The sequence below is a fragment of the Podarcis cretensis genome (assembly GCF_951804945.1).
Source record: "Podarcis cretensis genome assembly, chromosome: 5".
In the NCBI taxonomy this organism is placed as follows: domain Eukaryota; kingdom Metazoa; phylum Chordata; class Lepidosauria; order Squamata; family Lacertidae; genus Podarcis; species Podarcis cretensis.
In genome coordinates this window covers 56,909,212-56,926,813 of record NC_137174.1, presented here as the reverse complement: position 1 = coordinate 56,926,813, position 17,602 = coordinate 56,909,212, and the positions used below count along the sequence as shown (strand labels likewise).

Genomic DNA, 17,602 nt, shown 5'->3' with positions numbered 1-17,602 from the left:
ACAAGTCGGGTTGGGCTAAGATGTATGAAAACATTACAGTAGATATTACTGTACATTACAGTAGATACAGTTGTTCTCTGTCTCAACAAATATTAATTTATTTATGGACTTTGTATCTTTCATGTGCTTGGCATAGATCTCAAGGCAGCAGTACCAAAATGCCCTAATGGCATCCCGGATGGATAAAACACCTCAGTCCTCGGACAGTGAAACCACTAAAATAGAACTGACTCTTACAGAACTGCATGATGGTTTGCCGGATGAGACGGCAAATCTTCTGAACGAACAGAACTGTGTAACTCACAACAAGTCCAACCACAGTATGCACAGTGAAGGCGCCATCTAGGAGCTGACACATAGCATCTTCCTCTTCCTCTGCCCTCCATCCCAACCCTTATCTTCATCAGGACCAGGCCTCATTCCTTCCCCTTGCCTTCTACCTGACTGCAAACACCATTAGTATGTGCTTACTGAGCTGTGCTGCATCCCGTGCTCTGAGACCAAAGACTTTATGCTGATCCTGAGGGCAGAAAAAGAAGCAAGAACAAGGAGCTCAGAGTGAGGAGGTGGATGCAGAGGGAAAAGCAACCAACACCGAAGCAAAACTTGGGAACGGTGAGCCACCCTTCTGGGGTGAATGGCAAAATTCTTCCTAGTGGAGTAGAATCACGTTTATTTTTCCAGCTGTATTGATGCTCCTTCTAATGTATGCAACAGTTTAAACCTAAAGCTGCGTTTTATTTTTTCAAAAGAGAGATCATGGCTTTTGTTTTTTTAAAAAAAGAAGTATTTTGCAGTTTTAAGTGTTGCAGGACCTTCCCAGTTAAGTTCTTTTGTATTGTTCTTGAATTTGCTCCAGTGTTCCCATTTCCCCCATATTGTTCTGTTTTCCCCTTGTTGAAATGAGAGACTGGTACTAGAATGTATTTGTTTTCTACAGAACAAAGAATGAATGAAACTTAAAGAATTTCTGGCATATCTCAATTGGGAGACTGGGAAAAAGTGGTATTCTCCCTTGTCTAACCTTTAAGGAAGGAGGTATTTTGGGGTTGTGAATGTAATTCCCCCCCCCCAGGCCATGTTTTAGAGTTCATAAATGTCAGAAAATGATGTGTGTGCCATATGAAGATGATTGATTTTTCAAAGGTAATAATTTTCCCTGGAGAATTACATAGAGTTTTTATTTATTATGGGGGAGTAATGATAGCAATCCCTACCACCTCCCCTGGGCTGAGTACGTACTTTAACTTGTTTATGTTTTCAGAGTATGGGGCGCCATCATAATCAATGTGCTCCTTACTTTGAGATGACATAATATAAGCAGGATAGAATGTAAGAGATGTTAGTCCACCAGTGACTTTTATGTGATGCTGCTGTTATGCTGCTATGCTTGAGAGCCAAAGTAAATCGTCCCAAAGTTTTGCTTCCTGCAAGATGCACTTCACTGTGGATGCTATCCTGTATTAGGTTTGGCAAAAGCTTTTCCGTATAAAATCAACCTATATTTGATGGTATGTGTGGCCATGATGGTGTCTGTTTCAGTGAAGGTATTGGAGAGGCCCATCTGAAAGCTTTCCTATTCTTCTACTGGTTCTCCCTTTTAGGAGCCACCTTTTTAACCTACTGTTTTAAATAAGCTCTATGGGACAGCTGTTTGGGCATGGAAGATGGACCAGGAATGCCTTCAGGACATTCTCAGCTCCCACACCTCAGGACGCTGATATTTACTGTGGGAGTATTTGGAGGACTGTTCCTTTAGGGGGTCTCTGAATTTGAACAACCTGCCTTGACATCATTGTGACTCTGGGTTGCCTTTTGTCTGTTCTTCTCGCTTATAAGAAATATGACTGTGAAAACAATATTAATTTGTTGCTGAATCGGCCTGTTCTGCACAACAGTCTCTGAGCTAACTTCCAGACTCTGTTACTCAATTTCCCCCCTTCTTCTGCTCCACCCCCCATTATTTCTGCTTTGCCAGAATCCTGGGTGATAGGGATGCCTCCGATTCTTGGACGCAGAAGTAGTTTTGTGCATGCTGGGATGAGCTTAATGTGAATTCCCCACTGTTCTCCTTATGGAAATGCTCTGGTGAGAGGTATGCCCCCCTCCCCCCCTTTACCCCTCGATACATCCCTGGATGAGTTTACGGAGACAAATATTTCATTCTATTTTGGGGAAAGGTTCTTATTCAGCAATTTAGTATGTGTAAGGCGAATACTTGCTTTGTTTCACGGTTGCTCATAAAAAGAGGAATGGTAAGGAGGAAATTTAGTTTACCCCACCCCAAATCCCCATTAAACTTATCAGTTCTTTATGAAGAGCCTAAGTGAAGAGGCATCTCCAGTTATGACATTCAGTATAATTAGAAAATTTGGACCTTTTAATTTATTAGCATACATCTTTTTAAAAGTAGTTGTTTTATTCATGCTGCTCTTTAGCCAGCTTTAAGGAAGGGCAGACAGGCCTCTGAGACAAAGAACCCACAAAGTGTTATGCTTTCTGCCAAAGCAGTAGAACAAAGGTAAACTCAAATTTTTGAATGAAATGATGTCATTATAGCCAGCACACTTCAACAGATGGGAAGTGGAGAATGTTCTTGATCAAGAATGGGATTCTCAATTGCTCTTGTTTCTGCATTTCAAGCAGCAGCTCTTTGTCTTGCAAAATGTTTTATTCCCTATAACACATGTTGGATTCTGCAACCACATTGGTGCTGACCCAAATTAATTTTCCTGGCTTATCATGATTGGCTTTTCTAGTTTTCTTAAAAGGGTGCAGTGCTTATCTTAAATTCATGTAATTATTATTAATTAGGCCTAGAATAAACCGTACAAAGCTTGCAGGGTAAAGGCAATCTTCCATAGCCTAGCCCAGGGGTAGAAAACCCATGGTCATCCAGATGTTGTTTGGGTGGGGGAGACTTCCCCATCAGCCCCAGTCAGAAAGCTCAATGGTCAGGGATAGTAGGAGCTGTAGTCCAGTAACATCTGGAGACCCCCAAGTTCCACACCCTGGCCTAGAAGTTGGAGGGCAACATCTCTCCCTGAACATTTTGTAGTTCAGAAAAAAGGAGGGCCAGGCCATGTGAATTAAAGGTCACCAGCCCATGTCAATGTATAGGAAGTTGTTCTCAGTTCAAATATGCCTCTTATTTTGTACAGCATTATGAAACTCTGTTCCTTGGTGTCAACATCTACATAGCAGTTGTCCTCTGCTTTCTGGCAGGTGATCTTCTTCATGGCTCTAGAAATATTATTTATCTTATTTAAAAATTGTGCTTCTCATGTTATATTTTAGAACAACTGTTTCACTGGCTTTTACAGGTACATTTGTGGGGGAATATGTTATTTGCATTACTTGAGAAAGTGACCTTGGAAAGAACCCCGCTTTCACTGTTTCTGTTTCTTTTGTCAAGTGTAGTCACCATTTTAGTAGCTGGTAGCAGCCATTCAATCTTCATGTTCTAATGTGAAATTAGATGCAGCTTTTACATTGAAATTTATTTTGAGGTGAAGTTTTTGACAATATTTTAAATGTCTGAATTAATTTTGTACTCTTTGTTGTGAATTGGAGACCTTGTACCTGTGTGTTGCCAAGCCTTACTAAAGAGAGAATTTGTTCTTGATAACTGTTATGTCTTCAAATACAAGAGTGGTGTCATTGGCCCAGACAGCATGTGAACTGATGGAGCAAGGGAGGTAGCACCTCCTCCTCCTTTTCCAAGCTCGCTATCTCAAGGAGGCCTAGGATTTGCAGAGAATCACTCTTCCACCTGCTATTTAACTGCCCAGCCAAAAAGCTCAGACCCATTAGAATATGTAAGCACTAATCAAAAAGTATGTCTGGAGCTCAGGCTGAACAAATGAAGATGGAAGTAGTAAAATGTACAATTCACTTCGCAGATTTGTTTTCCCAAGTCCCAAAGGTAATCCTGAGGATTATTGGAGAAGTGTCCCAAGTGGCACAAGTCATGATTTGGGGAAGGAGCTGGTAGTACAGAATTGAAGTGCTGGGTACTCTGATTATGCAAAACTTGTCTTTGCACGAATGGGCTCCATTACATGTCATAGGAAGCCATGTTTTATGCCCCACCAAGAACAAGCAATGTGCTGGTGATTGCTGCTGAATCGCTCCCATTTTGCTGCACCCTACTCAGGAGCAATAACCAGAAGCCTTGGACATGTGAACTAGCACTTGAGGTTTGGTTTCTCCCAAGCAAATAAATCATGAAAGTAAGCCAAGATTTGCACGTCACAATAAATCAAGGCTCATGGTTTGTTGCTCCCAGCACCAGGGAGGTTGGAGAGAAATGCGAGTGATTCAGGACCATGCACTGAGAAGCTGTTAATTCCTGGTAAGTAATGGCTCACAGTGGTTGCAAACGTGCAACGTGGTTAGTGGTTCTTAATGGGTTTGACATTATTCATTAATGTTTTCTGTTTTTCCTATCTAGTTTTCTTTTTAAATGTACCTTCATGCCTAGGTATCTATGAATTGCATCCAGATAAAAATGTAGTTATTTGACCCTTTCTGGTGAATGGAGAAAGTTTACCTGTTTCCCATCCTCTCCCATGCCCTCACCAATCTTTGCCACAGCCTAACACTAGAGGGAGCTCTTGGTATTTTAATTGGCAGGAAATGTGTGATAATGTACCTGATGAGCTCTTCACTTCCATGCAATAAAGATCTTGACTACATCATTCAGTCAGGACTTGGCTATTGCAAGTTGACAGAACCTTTATTGGGGAATCCAGGGAAACAAATGTATTGTCATTGGGTCTGCCCGAATGTCACCTAGACAATGGTTTTGCTCTACTTTAGTAACTTTGGCTCCATGTGATCTCTGAGCATTAAGTGTTCTGCTTTTGCTGTCATTGCATTGGAGAATGTGCTGAGGTACGATTGGGTGCCACCTCACATACAAGACCTCTTGCATGGAGAATGCTCTAAACGTGTGCCTGCCATGTGGTGAGATGCATTTGTGCACTGACCACATGGTTTGTCTGCATGCTGCTATAAAGCACTGTTGTAGGTTATAATTAACTACATAGTACACCACTGAACATGAAGAACCCACCACATGGAGGGTTTGAAACAACATGCCATGTAATTTCAAGTAGTTTTCACACAGTGGCTCGTGTGAAATAAGACAGAGAGGTGGTGACTTGCAGATAATACTCCATGGGCATTTAGCATTGTTATGCCATATGCTAGTTACCTGAGGGTTGTGCAGACAAAATAAACCTAATTCCAATTCACTTAATGGCCACACCCTGCAATGGTCATGTATACAGCATTAATCTGAAAGCTGTCCATATATATGCAGTCTTCCTCATGACTGGGTATTTTGATTTATCCCCTGGAACATTTGTTCAGAAGAGAATTATACACCTAAAACTATAGATGTCTAGAACCCTTTCCGTCTAATGCTTATATGTGGGTGCCAGTGGGACGTAGCTAGCCGGCACATCAAGATTTGAGGACATGATCGCATTTGCCTCACATACTCAGTCAAAATATGAAGGAGATTTGTTTTTTGTTTTTTTTATCTGAAGAGTTCTCTGGTGTCAGGCATGGCTTGATTGAACTGAAGAGCACAGGAACAGTAGCTAGTCTGAGTGGTTGCACTTGACTATAATAATTGCTTTATTCTGTTAGCTCTGATGTCCAGTTGGCAGGATACTCACAACACTGTGAAATAGTTTGCTCTGTGCCTTGGTCTGCTGTGATAAAATGAGCTTCAGATTCTTTGAAAACAAGTTTTTGTCTTTTGAGCAAAGGTCTGAAATAATTTTGACCAACTAAATGAACGAGCCACTTAATTCTTCTGATGAAATCGAATTTATAGATTAAAAACAGTTTGCTTGATGCTTTTGCTTTCAGGAATGCCTGCTCTCTGGGATAAAGCACTTTCTGGGTTCTTCAAAACACCACATCCTACTTGGACAACTTTAGTAACTGGTAAATAGGTGTTTGTTTATTCTGGCACACGGAACTGCATCCCCTTCTCCTATCATTTTTCTACTGTGGTTCTCTTCTTACCTTCTCCTGGAATGTGCACATGATGAGCCTCATATAGCTTATCCCCACTCCTGGGCTTATTCCAACTGAGGTCTTTTATTACGAGCAGCCACATGGATAGTCTGCAACACCAAAGGGATTCAGGTGTTGTTAGACTCCCATCATTTACTATGGTGACTGGGGCTGATGAACATTTAACAACATCTTGAAGGCCACATGTTCGCTATCCCTGGTGATTTGCAGACTTGTTTGTTTTTTTCTTTCTATGGACTTGATTATATGCCATTGAATTGGGCTCCTAACCAACTGTAATTTCTGCCAGTAATTTTGTGAGTCAGTTGCTTCTTAAAATGCATGCATGAATCAAGTTAGCAATGGCATTGTCCTGCAAAGAAATGGGTCCCCCAGAAGTGTATTTCATTTTGCTTGTACACAAGGCTATTCTACATCCACATAGACTTCCTCTAACCCTTTCCCACCCATGCCTCAAGTGATTGTCCTCTTTACCTTGTCACAATGCTGGAGGCTGAAATTCTTTCTGCAGAAGTGCCTGTGTAGCTGCTTTGACAGTGCTGCTAACACCAGCATTTCAGCAAAGTGCTTGAAGCACAGATAATCTTCTAGAGTACATTTTTACAGAACTAGGTTTACGCAAAAAGCCTCAAGCCCTGAAGATAATGATATAAGGAATGCAGGAATTCGGGTCATTCTTGTGTAAATGTTGGGACGAACTGGGAAGTGGTGGCAGCTGTCTCTTGAGTTTTTGCCGCCTTTCTCTTGTTTCTTTGCTCCTGCATACAGGATTGTACTGATGCTCTCAGATGTGGTGTCACTGTGAGTAGTAGCTTGTTACTGAAATCTTGGCCATTTTCTCTCCTTTGATACATCTCACAGTGAGAGGGTAGGGTGTGTTATGACAATCTGAGAGACTATAGTTTTGCAAGGGGCTCTCAGCAAATTTGGTTTATCTGGTGTGCATAGTTAGGTGAAGTCTACTGTCACTTGTTTTAACTGCCTGGACAAGTTAATAAGTGGTGGTATTGGACCAGATTCAACAAAATAGTTCCCCTCCAAAAGCTTGGGGGGGTGTATTGAGGGACCCCCCCCCCCCGAACAACAGGTGGTTGGGGGGAAATCATCAGGCAAGCAGAAATGCTTGCATTGATGAAGCAATATCCTTAGTACTACTTTGAATACCATCCAATATTTCTATCTAAAGAACTTACTGCTCACTGTAACTCGCTGACTTGGACAGGACGACACACCTGCAATCCATCAAATCAAGATATAAACTGTGACACACTTAGGTTTACACAAACTGTTGAAGGATGTTTGGAGGCTTGAAACTTGAAGCTCTTGATTTCTTAGAGCAATAAAATACTGCTTAAGCTTAGTGTGCGGAAGAGCTCCAATAGTGAACAAAATCTATTCTATCTGGAAGGCTACAGAGTTCTCTGTTCTGCTGTCAGACCAGCCCAAGGGAATTAGCTGAACCCTGGAATCTTGTCTCAAGCCAAGCTTTCTTTTACAGTAAATATTTGTATGCTGCACAATTTTCCCAGTACTTATCCTATGCCTTTTTCATAGAATCATAGAATAGAATCGTAGAATCATAGAGTTGGAAGAGACCACAAGGGCCATTGAGTCCAACCCCCTGCCAAGCAGGAAACACCATCAGAGCACTCCTGACATATGGTTGTCAAGCCTCTGCTTAAAGACCTCCAAAGAAGGAGACTCCACCACACTCCTGGGCAGCAAATTCCACTGTCGAACAGCTCTTACTGTCAGGAAGTTCTTCCTAATGTTTAGGTGGAATCTTCTTTCTTGTAGTTTGGAGCCATTGCTCCGTGTCCGCTTCTCTGGAACAGCAGAAAACAACCTTTCTCCCTCCTCTATGTGACATCCTGTTATATATTTGAACATGGCTATCATATCACCCCTTAACCTCCTCTTCTCCAGGCTAAACATGCCCAGCTCCCTTAGCCGTTCCTCATAAGGCGTTGTTTCCAGGCCTTTGACCATTTTGGTTGCCCTCCTCTGGAAACGTTCCAGTTTGTCAGTGTCCTTCTTGAACTGTGGTGCCCAGAACTGGACACAGTACTCCAGGTGAGGTCTGACCAGAGCAGAATACAGTGGCACTATTACTTCCCTTGATCTAGATGCTATACTCCTATTGATGCAGCCCAGAATTGCATTGGCTTTTTTAGCTGCCGCGTCACACTGTTGGCTCATGTCAAGTTTGTGGTCAACCAAGACTCCTAGATGCTTTTCACATGTACTGCTGTCAAGCCAGGTGTCACCCATCTTGTATTTGTGCCTCTCATTTTTTTGGCCCAAGTGCAATACTTTACATTTCTCCCTGTTAAAATTCATCTTGTTTGTTTTAGCCCAGTTCTCTAATCTGTCAAGGTCGTTTTGAAGTGTGATCCTGTCCTCTGGGGTGTTAGCCACCCCTCCCATTTTGGTGTCATCTGCAAATTTGATCAGGATGCCCTTGAGTCCATCATCCAAGTCGTTGATAAAGATGTTGAATAAGACGGGGCCCAAGACAGAACCCTGTGGCACCCCACTAGTCACTCTTCTCCAGGATGAAGAGGAACCATTGATGAGCACCCTTTGGGTTCAGTCAGTCAGCCAGTTACAAATCCACTGAGTGGTAGCATAGTCAAGACCGCATTTTACCAGCTTCTTTACAAGAATATCATGGGGCACCTTGTCAAATGCCTTGCTGAAATCAAGGTAGGCTACATCCACTGCGTTCCCTTCATCTACCAGGCTTGTAATTCTGTCAAAAAATGAGATCAGGTTAGTCTGACATGACTTATTTTTCAGAAATCCATGCTGGCTATTGGTGATCACAGCATTCCTTTCTAGGTGCTCACAGACTGTTTGCTTAATGATCTGCTCCAGAATCTTCCCTGGTATTGATGTCAGACTGACTGGGCGGTAATTATTTGGGTCCTCTCTTTTCCCCTTTTTGAAAATAGGGACAACATTTGCCCTCCTCCAGTCTGCTGGGACTTCGCCTGTTCTCCAGGAATTCTCAAAGATGACTGCCAGTGGTTCTGAGATCACATCTGCCAGTTCTTTTAATACTCTTGGATGCAGTTCATCTGGCCCTGGAGACTTGAATACATCTAAACTAGCCAAGTATTCTTGTACTATCTCCTTAGTTATTCTGGGCTGTGTTTCCTCTGCTGAATCATTTGCTCCAAATTCTTCAGGTCGGGCATTGTTTTCTTTATCGGAGAAGACTGAGGCAAAGAAGGCATTGAGGAGTTCAGCCCTTTCTGTGCCCCCTGTTTGCATTTCACCATCTTCTCCTCTGAGTGACCCCACTGTTTCTTTGTTCTTCCTTTTGCTACGAACATACCCATAAAAGCCTTTTTTGTTGCTTTTAACCTCTCTAGTTCATTCTGTGCTTTAGCTTTTCTGACTTTGTGTCTACACGTGCTGGCTATTTGTTTGAATTCCTCTTTGATGGTTTCCCCCCTTTTCCATTTTTTGTACACATCCTTTTTTAATCTTAACTCAGTTAAAAGTTCTTTAGATAGCCACCCTGGCTTCTTTAGGCACCTTCCATGCTTCCGTCTCATTGGTATTGCCTGAAGTTGTGCTTTTACTATCTCCCTCTTAACAAACTCCCAGCCATCATGAACTCCCTTTCCTTTTAGTATTACTGTCCATGGGATCTCACCCAGCACTTCCCTAAGTTTTATGAAGTCGGCTTTCTTAAAGTCAAGAAATTGAGTCCTAGTATGCTTGGCTGCTCCTTTCCGCTGTATAGTAAACTTCAGAAGAGCATGATCACTCGCGCCTAATGATCCTTCCACTTCTACCTCACTAACCAGGTCATCAACATTGGTTAGGACCAGATCTAAAATGGCTGTTCCTCTTGTTGCTTCTCCCACTTTCTGGACAATGAAGTTGTCTGCAAGGCCAGTGAGGAATCTGTTTGACCTTATGCTCTTGGCTGAGTTTGACATCCAACAAATATCCGGGTAATTGAAGTCCCCCATTACTACTATCTCCCTTCCTTTTGCATGCTTGGCCATCTGTTCCAGGAAGGCATCATCTATGTCCTCCGTTTGGCTTGGGGATCTATAGTAAGCTCCCACAATGAGGTCACTGTTATTCCTCTCACCCTTAATTTTGACCCAAATGCTCTCTTTTAAGGCCTTACAATCTGTCTCCATATATTGCTGCATTCCAAAGCTTCTATAGATTTGTCTTCTGGGATCTTTGTCAAATTGTATCATATTTCTTCCAAAGTTGTAGTATTCTGCCAACAGTATTCCACACTGTCTGTTTGTATAAACCCTGAAAAAGCACAAATGAAATGTACACATTTCATAAGCCAATTGATATCTTGTTGGAGTATATAAATACTTAGTGGTGTTGCAGATTTCCAGTTTCTTCTATTTATTTTGAACCTCATTAATTTGTATATTTTTGTGATTTTATTGGGAAAGTTTATTTCCTTTAGATAAATGATTTTTCTTGTTTAACTTTCATGTTTAACTGCATACTTCATCTTCCTTTTATTTACAAGGTGGTGTGCATTGGTGACATTATTATTTTTTTAATTAGCAGTTTTGAGTAAAGGAGCCCTGAAAGGATGTGTTCTTTATGTTTGGTTTTACTTTATTAATTGTTAGCAATGGCCTTGTAGATTATCTATTTTATTTTCGTGTTGTAGGGAGCAGGAATTCTGATGGATATGCACTAATTTTTTCTTGAATAACTTTGAAAAACCAGTGCAAGTGTTTCGTTCCTGACGTGTCATATCCAAAATATACACTAGCATGGTTTCTATTTATTTTACATGGGTTTTGTTTGTTTGTTTGTTTGTTTGTTTGTTTTTGGGTAGAGGAGTGTATATGGGAGAACATGCCTGGCATCTATTTGTAAAATAGGCTTGTTTGTGGAAGGAAGATGTAAACTTTTGAGATTCGTACTACTAATTAGCTAGAATGTAGCTAAGTAGAGACCAGCAAAAAAAGCTTCTGCACACTCCAATAACCTGCTTTGTGAGTGTTGTAGATTACTCAGTGATTTCTTGAGTAACTCTCAGGTGTCTCCCCCCCTTTGCCGAAACAACAATCTATTGACTCTTCTAATCTGAGTGCTCTGACTAAGGGAATGCGGGGAGATAGTTGAGAAATAACAGCGGAATCATACAATGGGATTGGGGGAAGGGGAAAATATGAAGGCAGCATGACTTAACTTCTTCGTGATTGGATGTAAGCATTGCACCTGTTGCCCATCCACTGCTGGCATATAGCCCTCTGAGAAGACTGCCTATGAAGGAATGTGCCTCTTGGATCGGACTAAAAAAGATTCCCCACCAATGGGTCACAGTATTTTTTGCCACACTGTACATGCAAAAAAAGCCAACTCCTGCTGTTTATAGCATTTAGTAATAAGATAGTCCCTGCTCTCAGGCTTACAATCTTGTCTGGTAGAGCTGTTTACTTTGTTTGTAAGAATAGCAAAGCATAGTCTGTACACTACTTGAAAAAGCATGTTCTCCATAATATATGGTAAAGGGTCCTTACTACAGTTTGGTCCTAATACGCTGAATGCAAGTATAGCAGCAGGATTTGGGAAGGCACATTAAGAAATTAGTAAACAGTCGGTGATATTCAGTCAACCAAACAGTTTCCAAAAGATGTATAAAACTAGTCTTATACATAGACTCTTTGAGCGTGTTGTAGCCTAGGGTGGTAATATGCTGATGGCAACTTTGCCCGAAAGGCTTACTTGGATTGCCACTGTGTTGGTCTTCCGGCACAGCTCAAAGAAGGGAGATGTTTGAGGTAGAATGGAGTCAGAAGGGGTTTCAGCTGGAGCTGATGTCACAGACCCAAATATTATTGTATGCTGACAAACTTAAGTTAAAGGCGGCAGCAGTGGCAGTTAGTATCACTTAAAAATAAGGCAAAGGATGGTCAAAGAGGCCAGATAAATAATGTTATGCTTAAGAAGTAAAATGTAGTCAACAGTCTTTGCGATGTTCCAAATGCTCCTTCTGCACAGTCATAAATGAATTCAATTTTCTTATGGTGTTTGGGTGTTTGCTTGGCACCTCTGCAAGAGCCTGAAAATATACTTGTATTCTGTCTTCCTTGTCTAAGGAGATTGAAGTGGTATAATCTCCCCCTTTTATCCTCACAACCACCTGGATTGCTGGTAGTACATGTGAAAAGGATCTATGGGTCTGAGTAGACCACAAGCTTAACATGAGTCAACACTGTGATGCAGCAGCAAAAATGGCTAATACAATTCTAGTCTGCATCAACAGAAGTATAGTGTTCGGATCAAGAGAAGTAAAAGTATTACTGTATTCTGCCTTGGTCAGACCATACCTGGAGTACTGTGTCCAGTTCTGGGCACCACGGTTTACAAAGGATGTTGATAAGTTGGATTGTGTGCAGAGGGCAACTTAGATGATCAAGGGTCTGGAAACAAAGCCTTATGAGAAGCAGTTGAAGGAGTTAGGTATGTTTAGCCTGGTGAAGAGGAGACTAAGAGGAGATAGCAGTCTTCAAGTATCTCAAGGGCTGTCACATGGAGAAAGCTTGTTTTCTCCTCCCGCTCTGGAGGCTAGGACTTTAACCAATGGATTTAAGCTACAAGAAAGTAGATTCTGACTAAACATCTGGAAGAACTTTGACAGTAACAGCTGTTCAACAGTGGAACAGACTCCTACAAGAGGTGGTGGATGCAGCTTCCTTGCAGGTTTTAAGCAGAGGTTGGAGGGCAATCTTTCTTATATGATCTAGTAGCGATTTCTGCACTTCATGGGGTTGGACTAAATGACCCTCAGGGTCTCCTCCAATTCTGTGAAAAGCAGCAACCCTTTTACAGAGTGTTTCCAAATTTCCCCTAAAAGTGCTGCTAGAAATTTAAGATTGACACAATAAAATTCTGCTGATACAAATGTAAGAACTAGGGTATTGTTCTGATGTAGTATGCAAATGCCTCTTCTCATGGTCTAATTTTGCTTCTTGACTTTCCAGTTCTTTTCCTCACTTATCTCTCACTTGTCGGTGGTGCTCTTTTTTCTGTCCATTTTCACTAGCTTCAGCAGAAGGAAAAAAGCAGGAAAAAAGCCTTCCAATTTCTTAGCTTGGAAAGCCAAGGCCAAACTGGTTTCAGGTAGGGAGGCCTTTTACTCATTTATGAAAAGGCCATATGTTTGCTCTTGTGGCTGGCTGCTGTGGGGATGGAATTTGTAAGGCTGAACTTGTAGACATCTGAGAACACTGATCTATTGCCTACAGCCAGGATATCTTCCAGTACTGATTAAGAGAAGAGCACTATTTTGCTCTTGCTGTTCCTTACCAGTATGTATCCAGCTCAACACCAGATCACTAATAGTTACCAGCTAGACCACTGTCAAGTTAACTAATGCTCTCCAATTCTGCTTCCGTTTTCTGGGCAGGGGACCTTATCCATACAACTCTGATGGCATCACCTTGCTCTAGTATATCTACATTTAATGCATATACAGTGGCACCTCGGGTTAAGTACTTAATTCGTCCAGAGGTCCGTTCTTAACCTGAAGCACCACTTTAGCTAATGGGGCCTTCTGCTGCTGCCGCGCCGCCGGAGCACGGTTTCTGTTCTCATCCTGAAGCAAAGTTCTTAACCCGAGGTACTATTTCTGGGTTAGCGGAGTCTGTAACCTGAAGCATATGTAACCCGAGGTACCTGTGTATCTAGATTCTATGCTGTCAGGCTGCTGTCTGCCTCCCAGCCATCATTGTTGGGAGAAGATTATAAATCACATTGCATTCCACGCTGTATACAGGCTTTTCTTGTTATAATAATAAGTGTTAGGCAAGCAGTATGAAGGGAGGTTAGGAAAAGTTGATTTGTCAGTGTTAGACAGACATTAAAACAGCTTATTAGGAAACCTCATGATTTATTTAGTTTGCAGGTCCATCACAGGAGCACCAGCTTCTCCTGCTGATTTACAGTTCACCGTATTTTAATAATGGAATAGAACTAATTACAACCAAGTGATTCAAAATAAAACTTCTAATACTTCAAAATAGGGCCTCTATTCAGTCTTTCAAACTTCAATGGCACAGAAGTAAGGAACTCTATACCTTGGGAAACAGTTTACTGCCTGCTTGTATGAATAAAAAAGAGAAAAATGTGCTTTAACTTAACAGCCTGCACTTACAGCCAGAATGCTATGCCAGGCCCTCAGAACCATTTACAAACAATATGGATCAGCCCTTCAACCATTTTCATTCCAGGAATGGCAGTAACACAGAGTGGCAGCAATAAGGATGTTTTGCTGAAGGGGGCTTCTTCCTCTACATGAAGGCGCTAGGCCTGTGCATATACACATACCCCATCTCCTATAACTCCATATCAGAGAATAGAACAGCTGCCAGCTGAAACATTGCATCTTACAGGTTGTTGTTCCTAATTTGAGCCTAAATTGTTAGCCACAGGAAGAGGCTAGGAAAGGTGACACAAACCTTTTCTCTTCACAAACTGTATAGCTCTTGATCACTGTGGGTTAGACAGAAATACAGTATTAATCTTTAACTAAGACCTAATCAAAATACAGCATGACATCATCTCTTACTAGCAGAGATAATTTCAGAGTGTAGAACAAGCACACGGCATAAGGACCCATTTGAAGGTCGTATAATACATGCACCACATGCCAAGACTAGGGATGATAAAAGCTTTGGGATCTCAGCAGGAGAAGAACTAGCTATCAGCCAGATCAAGAATTTGTGGCATGATAGTCTTTCTTGAACCAGCCCCAAACAGAAAGAGCAGAAGCAGAACTGCACTAGGAGGAGATTAGAGGATTAAACCATTTCAAAAACAAAACTTGTGCTTGATGGGGTTCAATTTGACCCTGGAATTGCCACCATTTCCATGCATACAGTATTATATATTAGGATACATCTTTCCCCCAAAAGGGTCAAAGGGTATCAGCTGTGAGGAACTGGTATTGGGCTACTGTGATTGCTGCAGGATCCATGGCAGGCTCACTGCACCAATTCCAAACCATGTCTTGGAGGCAGTTTTGAAATGCACAAGAAAGAGGAGCAAAGGACCCACAAGCAGCTCTTCCTTCCCATGTTCTATAATAGGTAGAGCAAGCAACGCAGTTAGGCATCTGTATGTGGTCCTACCCTCACTCAGTGCAAAATCCTTTACAGTTGGAATAAGTCTGTAAAGAATAAAGGGTTTCTGATTAGTGTTAATTTTGTTGTCATCCCCACCCCATACCCCAGGACTAGTGGGATTCTGTTCCTGCTAATCACTGCTATAGCCACGCTTTGGCAGGTTGTGTTCAGATTTCATTTCTATTCTTCTTCCTCTTCCTCCTCCTCCTCCTCTTCTTCTTCATCATCATCCTCATCATGGCAATGTGTGATTTCTTGGGGAGTTTGAGGGAAGAGGTTGGGTGGTTTAATCTCACTCACAGAACGGGTCAGCTGGTGTCGTTTGTCAGAATCTTTGAAGTCCACTGATGTGCGGTTTCGGGTGGCCATAGGTGACTCTGTCTCATTGATATCCACATGAGTGTGCTCTACTGTTGACTCGTGTGGCATCTGCATGGAGACATACATACCATTGTTCAGAGAAGATTTGTCACATGAGAAGAGCTGGCTCAGGCCAGTGGCCCATCTAGTCCAGCCATCCTGTTCTCACAGTAGCCAACTAGATGCCCATGGGAAGCCCACAACAGCACGCTACCCTCCTGCAATTTTCCACAACAGGCACTTAGAAATACATTGGCCTGCCTTATCCTCCACAAATTTGTCAATCCTCTCTTAAAACCATCCAAGTTGGTGGCTATCACTGTGAGATTGTGGGAGCCAATGCTACAGTTTAACTATGCATTTTGTGAAAAAGTATTTTCAGGACAGACAAAGGAATCGTAGAACATTCAGCTCCATTGGATATCCCTGAATTACTAGAGAGGGAGAACAATGTTTCTCTACCCACTTTCTCCTTGCTATGCATAATTTTATAAACTTCTACCATGGCACCTTTTACTCTCCTTTTCTCGAAACTAAAAAGGCCCCAATACTGCAACCTTTCCTCTTAGGACTTGCTCTATCTCTTTGATCATTCTGGTTGACTTTTTCTGGTAACTTTTAACAACTCTACAATATTCTTTTCAAGGTGAAGCAACCACAACTGTACATGGTACCCAAGTGCAATTACACCACAGAGTTGTATAATGTTGTGATAGTGGCAATTTTATTTTCAGCTCCTTTCCTAATGATTCCTAGTATGGAATTCACATTTTTCACAACACATGCATATGCTAGTACAGTGAGTGCCTGACTTCTACCACTTATTATACTGTTACCCCACAGAAAATTTATAAAATTGTTTAACCCTAACCAATGTCTCCCAGTGTAGCCATCTGCCACATCCATTTTAAAAGTTTTTGAGTCTAATGTTACCAGCTACATTAGAATGTCCCTCGCTCTATTCAGACTTGGATAGTGCGTGTACTTCTCTGAATGTTGTTACTGTTCATCTGCAGCTTCATGGATTTCAACTCACCAGCACATGGGCAGCTCTGAAGAGATAACTGAAGGGATAATACAGAAGGTTGATGAATGATGCTGCATAGAGGTCTGCGTAGCGCATCACTTGGCTGGCAAAGAGTGTCTGTCGGGAGCCGCTTCGAAACAGGCTTCCCATCATTCCATAGCACATGTCCATGTCATGAGTCACTTTCTAAAATCAGAAGGCAAATTAGACATTTGGTCACTTCAGGGAAGGGGCAGCTTTACATACTTAAAAACTATTGCAGGTGAGAGAGCACCATGTGTACACTAGAGCACACACAAGTTTCTGAATCAGAGGCATTGACTGTAAAGAGACAAAGCAACTGGAAGTCCCAAATGTGAGAACACCAGCAATATACAGTGCCTTCCAGGAGCATTCCACCATAGAATAAGTTTTTGTGTTCCTTAGCAACATGACAGATGGGGGGGGGGGGAAATAGAATTTGACAAAAAAGGGGGGGAGGGAGGATAAGCAAACAAAACACAAGAGGGCTCCAGACATACAGGGATTTATGCCTTAAAAACCCGCAAGAGAGTATGCGAATGAGTGGTGGTGTGGGTTTTGTGTTTGAGCCAACAGCATGAACCCTATGACCCATATAATTCCTCTGCTCAGGACTGCACCTCCCCAAAGCTGCTTTTCATTTTAAAATAGGTTGGGAGACTACTACCTGCATCTGCCATGTAAGCAGCTTCAGTGTGTTTCCTCTGCCTACTGTTTCATCATCTTACATTTCTCTGACTCAAGTCTATTTGATTAATACAACTATCCAGCACCCCCCTCATTTATTATCAGCACAGATTTACTCGGCCATTAGGCCCTATGGAAGTTTTCCAAGAACCATCTCACTTCATTAGCTCCTCCTTTTATCAGCTCCCCGTCTAGTATCTTTCTCTTCCAACTTCTCTCAGGTTCCTATTTTTTTGGTCCACTGCCTGTCCAGCTCCTTACCTCCCCTGTCCCCTCAAATCTGACTCTAATGGAGTTAGCACAGATTGCTATTTTGCTCCTT

At 41.9% G+C, this 17,602-nt stretch overlaps 2 protein-coding genes across 11 annotated transcripts in view; one reads left to right on the top strand and one right to left on the bottom strand.

Moving 5' to 3' along the window:
* The window catches only part of CNNM2 (cyclin and CBS domain divalent metal cation transport mediator 2), a 111,579-nt gene extending 110,070 nt beyond the window's left edge, over nt 1-1,509 (top strand). For both annotated transcript variants that reach the window (XM_079977418.1, XM_079977417.1), the window contains one exon: nt 137-1,509. In XM_079977418.1, the coding sequence (XP_079833544.1) occupies nt 137-346 (210 nt within the window). In that variant the 3' untranslated portion in view covers nt 347-1,509. The remainder of the gene's footprint in view (nt 1-136) is intronic.
* NT5C2 (5'-nucleotidase, cytosolic II) overlaps nt 1-17,602 on the bottom strand; it is an 86,866-nt gene that overhangs the window by 10,380 nt on the left and 58,884 nt on the right. For 6 of the 9 annotated variants that reach the window (XM_079977460.1, XM_079977461.1, XM_079977468.1 and 3 more), the window contains 2 exons: nt 16,582-16,758; nt 13,932-15,614 (listed from right to left, as the gene is read on the bottom strand). In XM_079977460.1, coding sequence (XP_079833586.1) covers nt 15,366-15,614; nt 16,582-16,758 — 426 coding nt within the window. In that variant the 3' untranslated portion in view covers nt 13,932-15,365. Of the gene's footprint in view, nt 1-13,931; nt 15,615-16,581; nt 16,759-17,602 lie in introns of those variants that run through there. The other 3 variants (XM_079977464.1, XM_079977463.1, XM_079977462.1) reach the window with 3 other exon arrangements.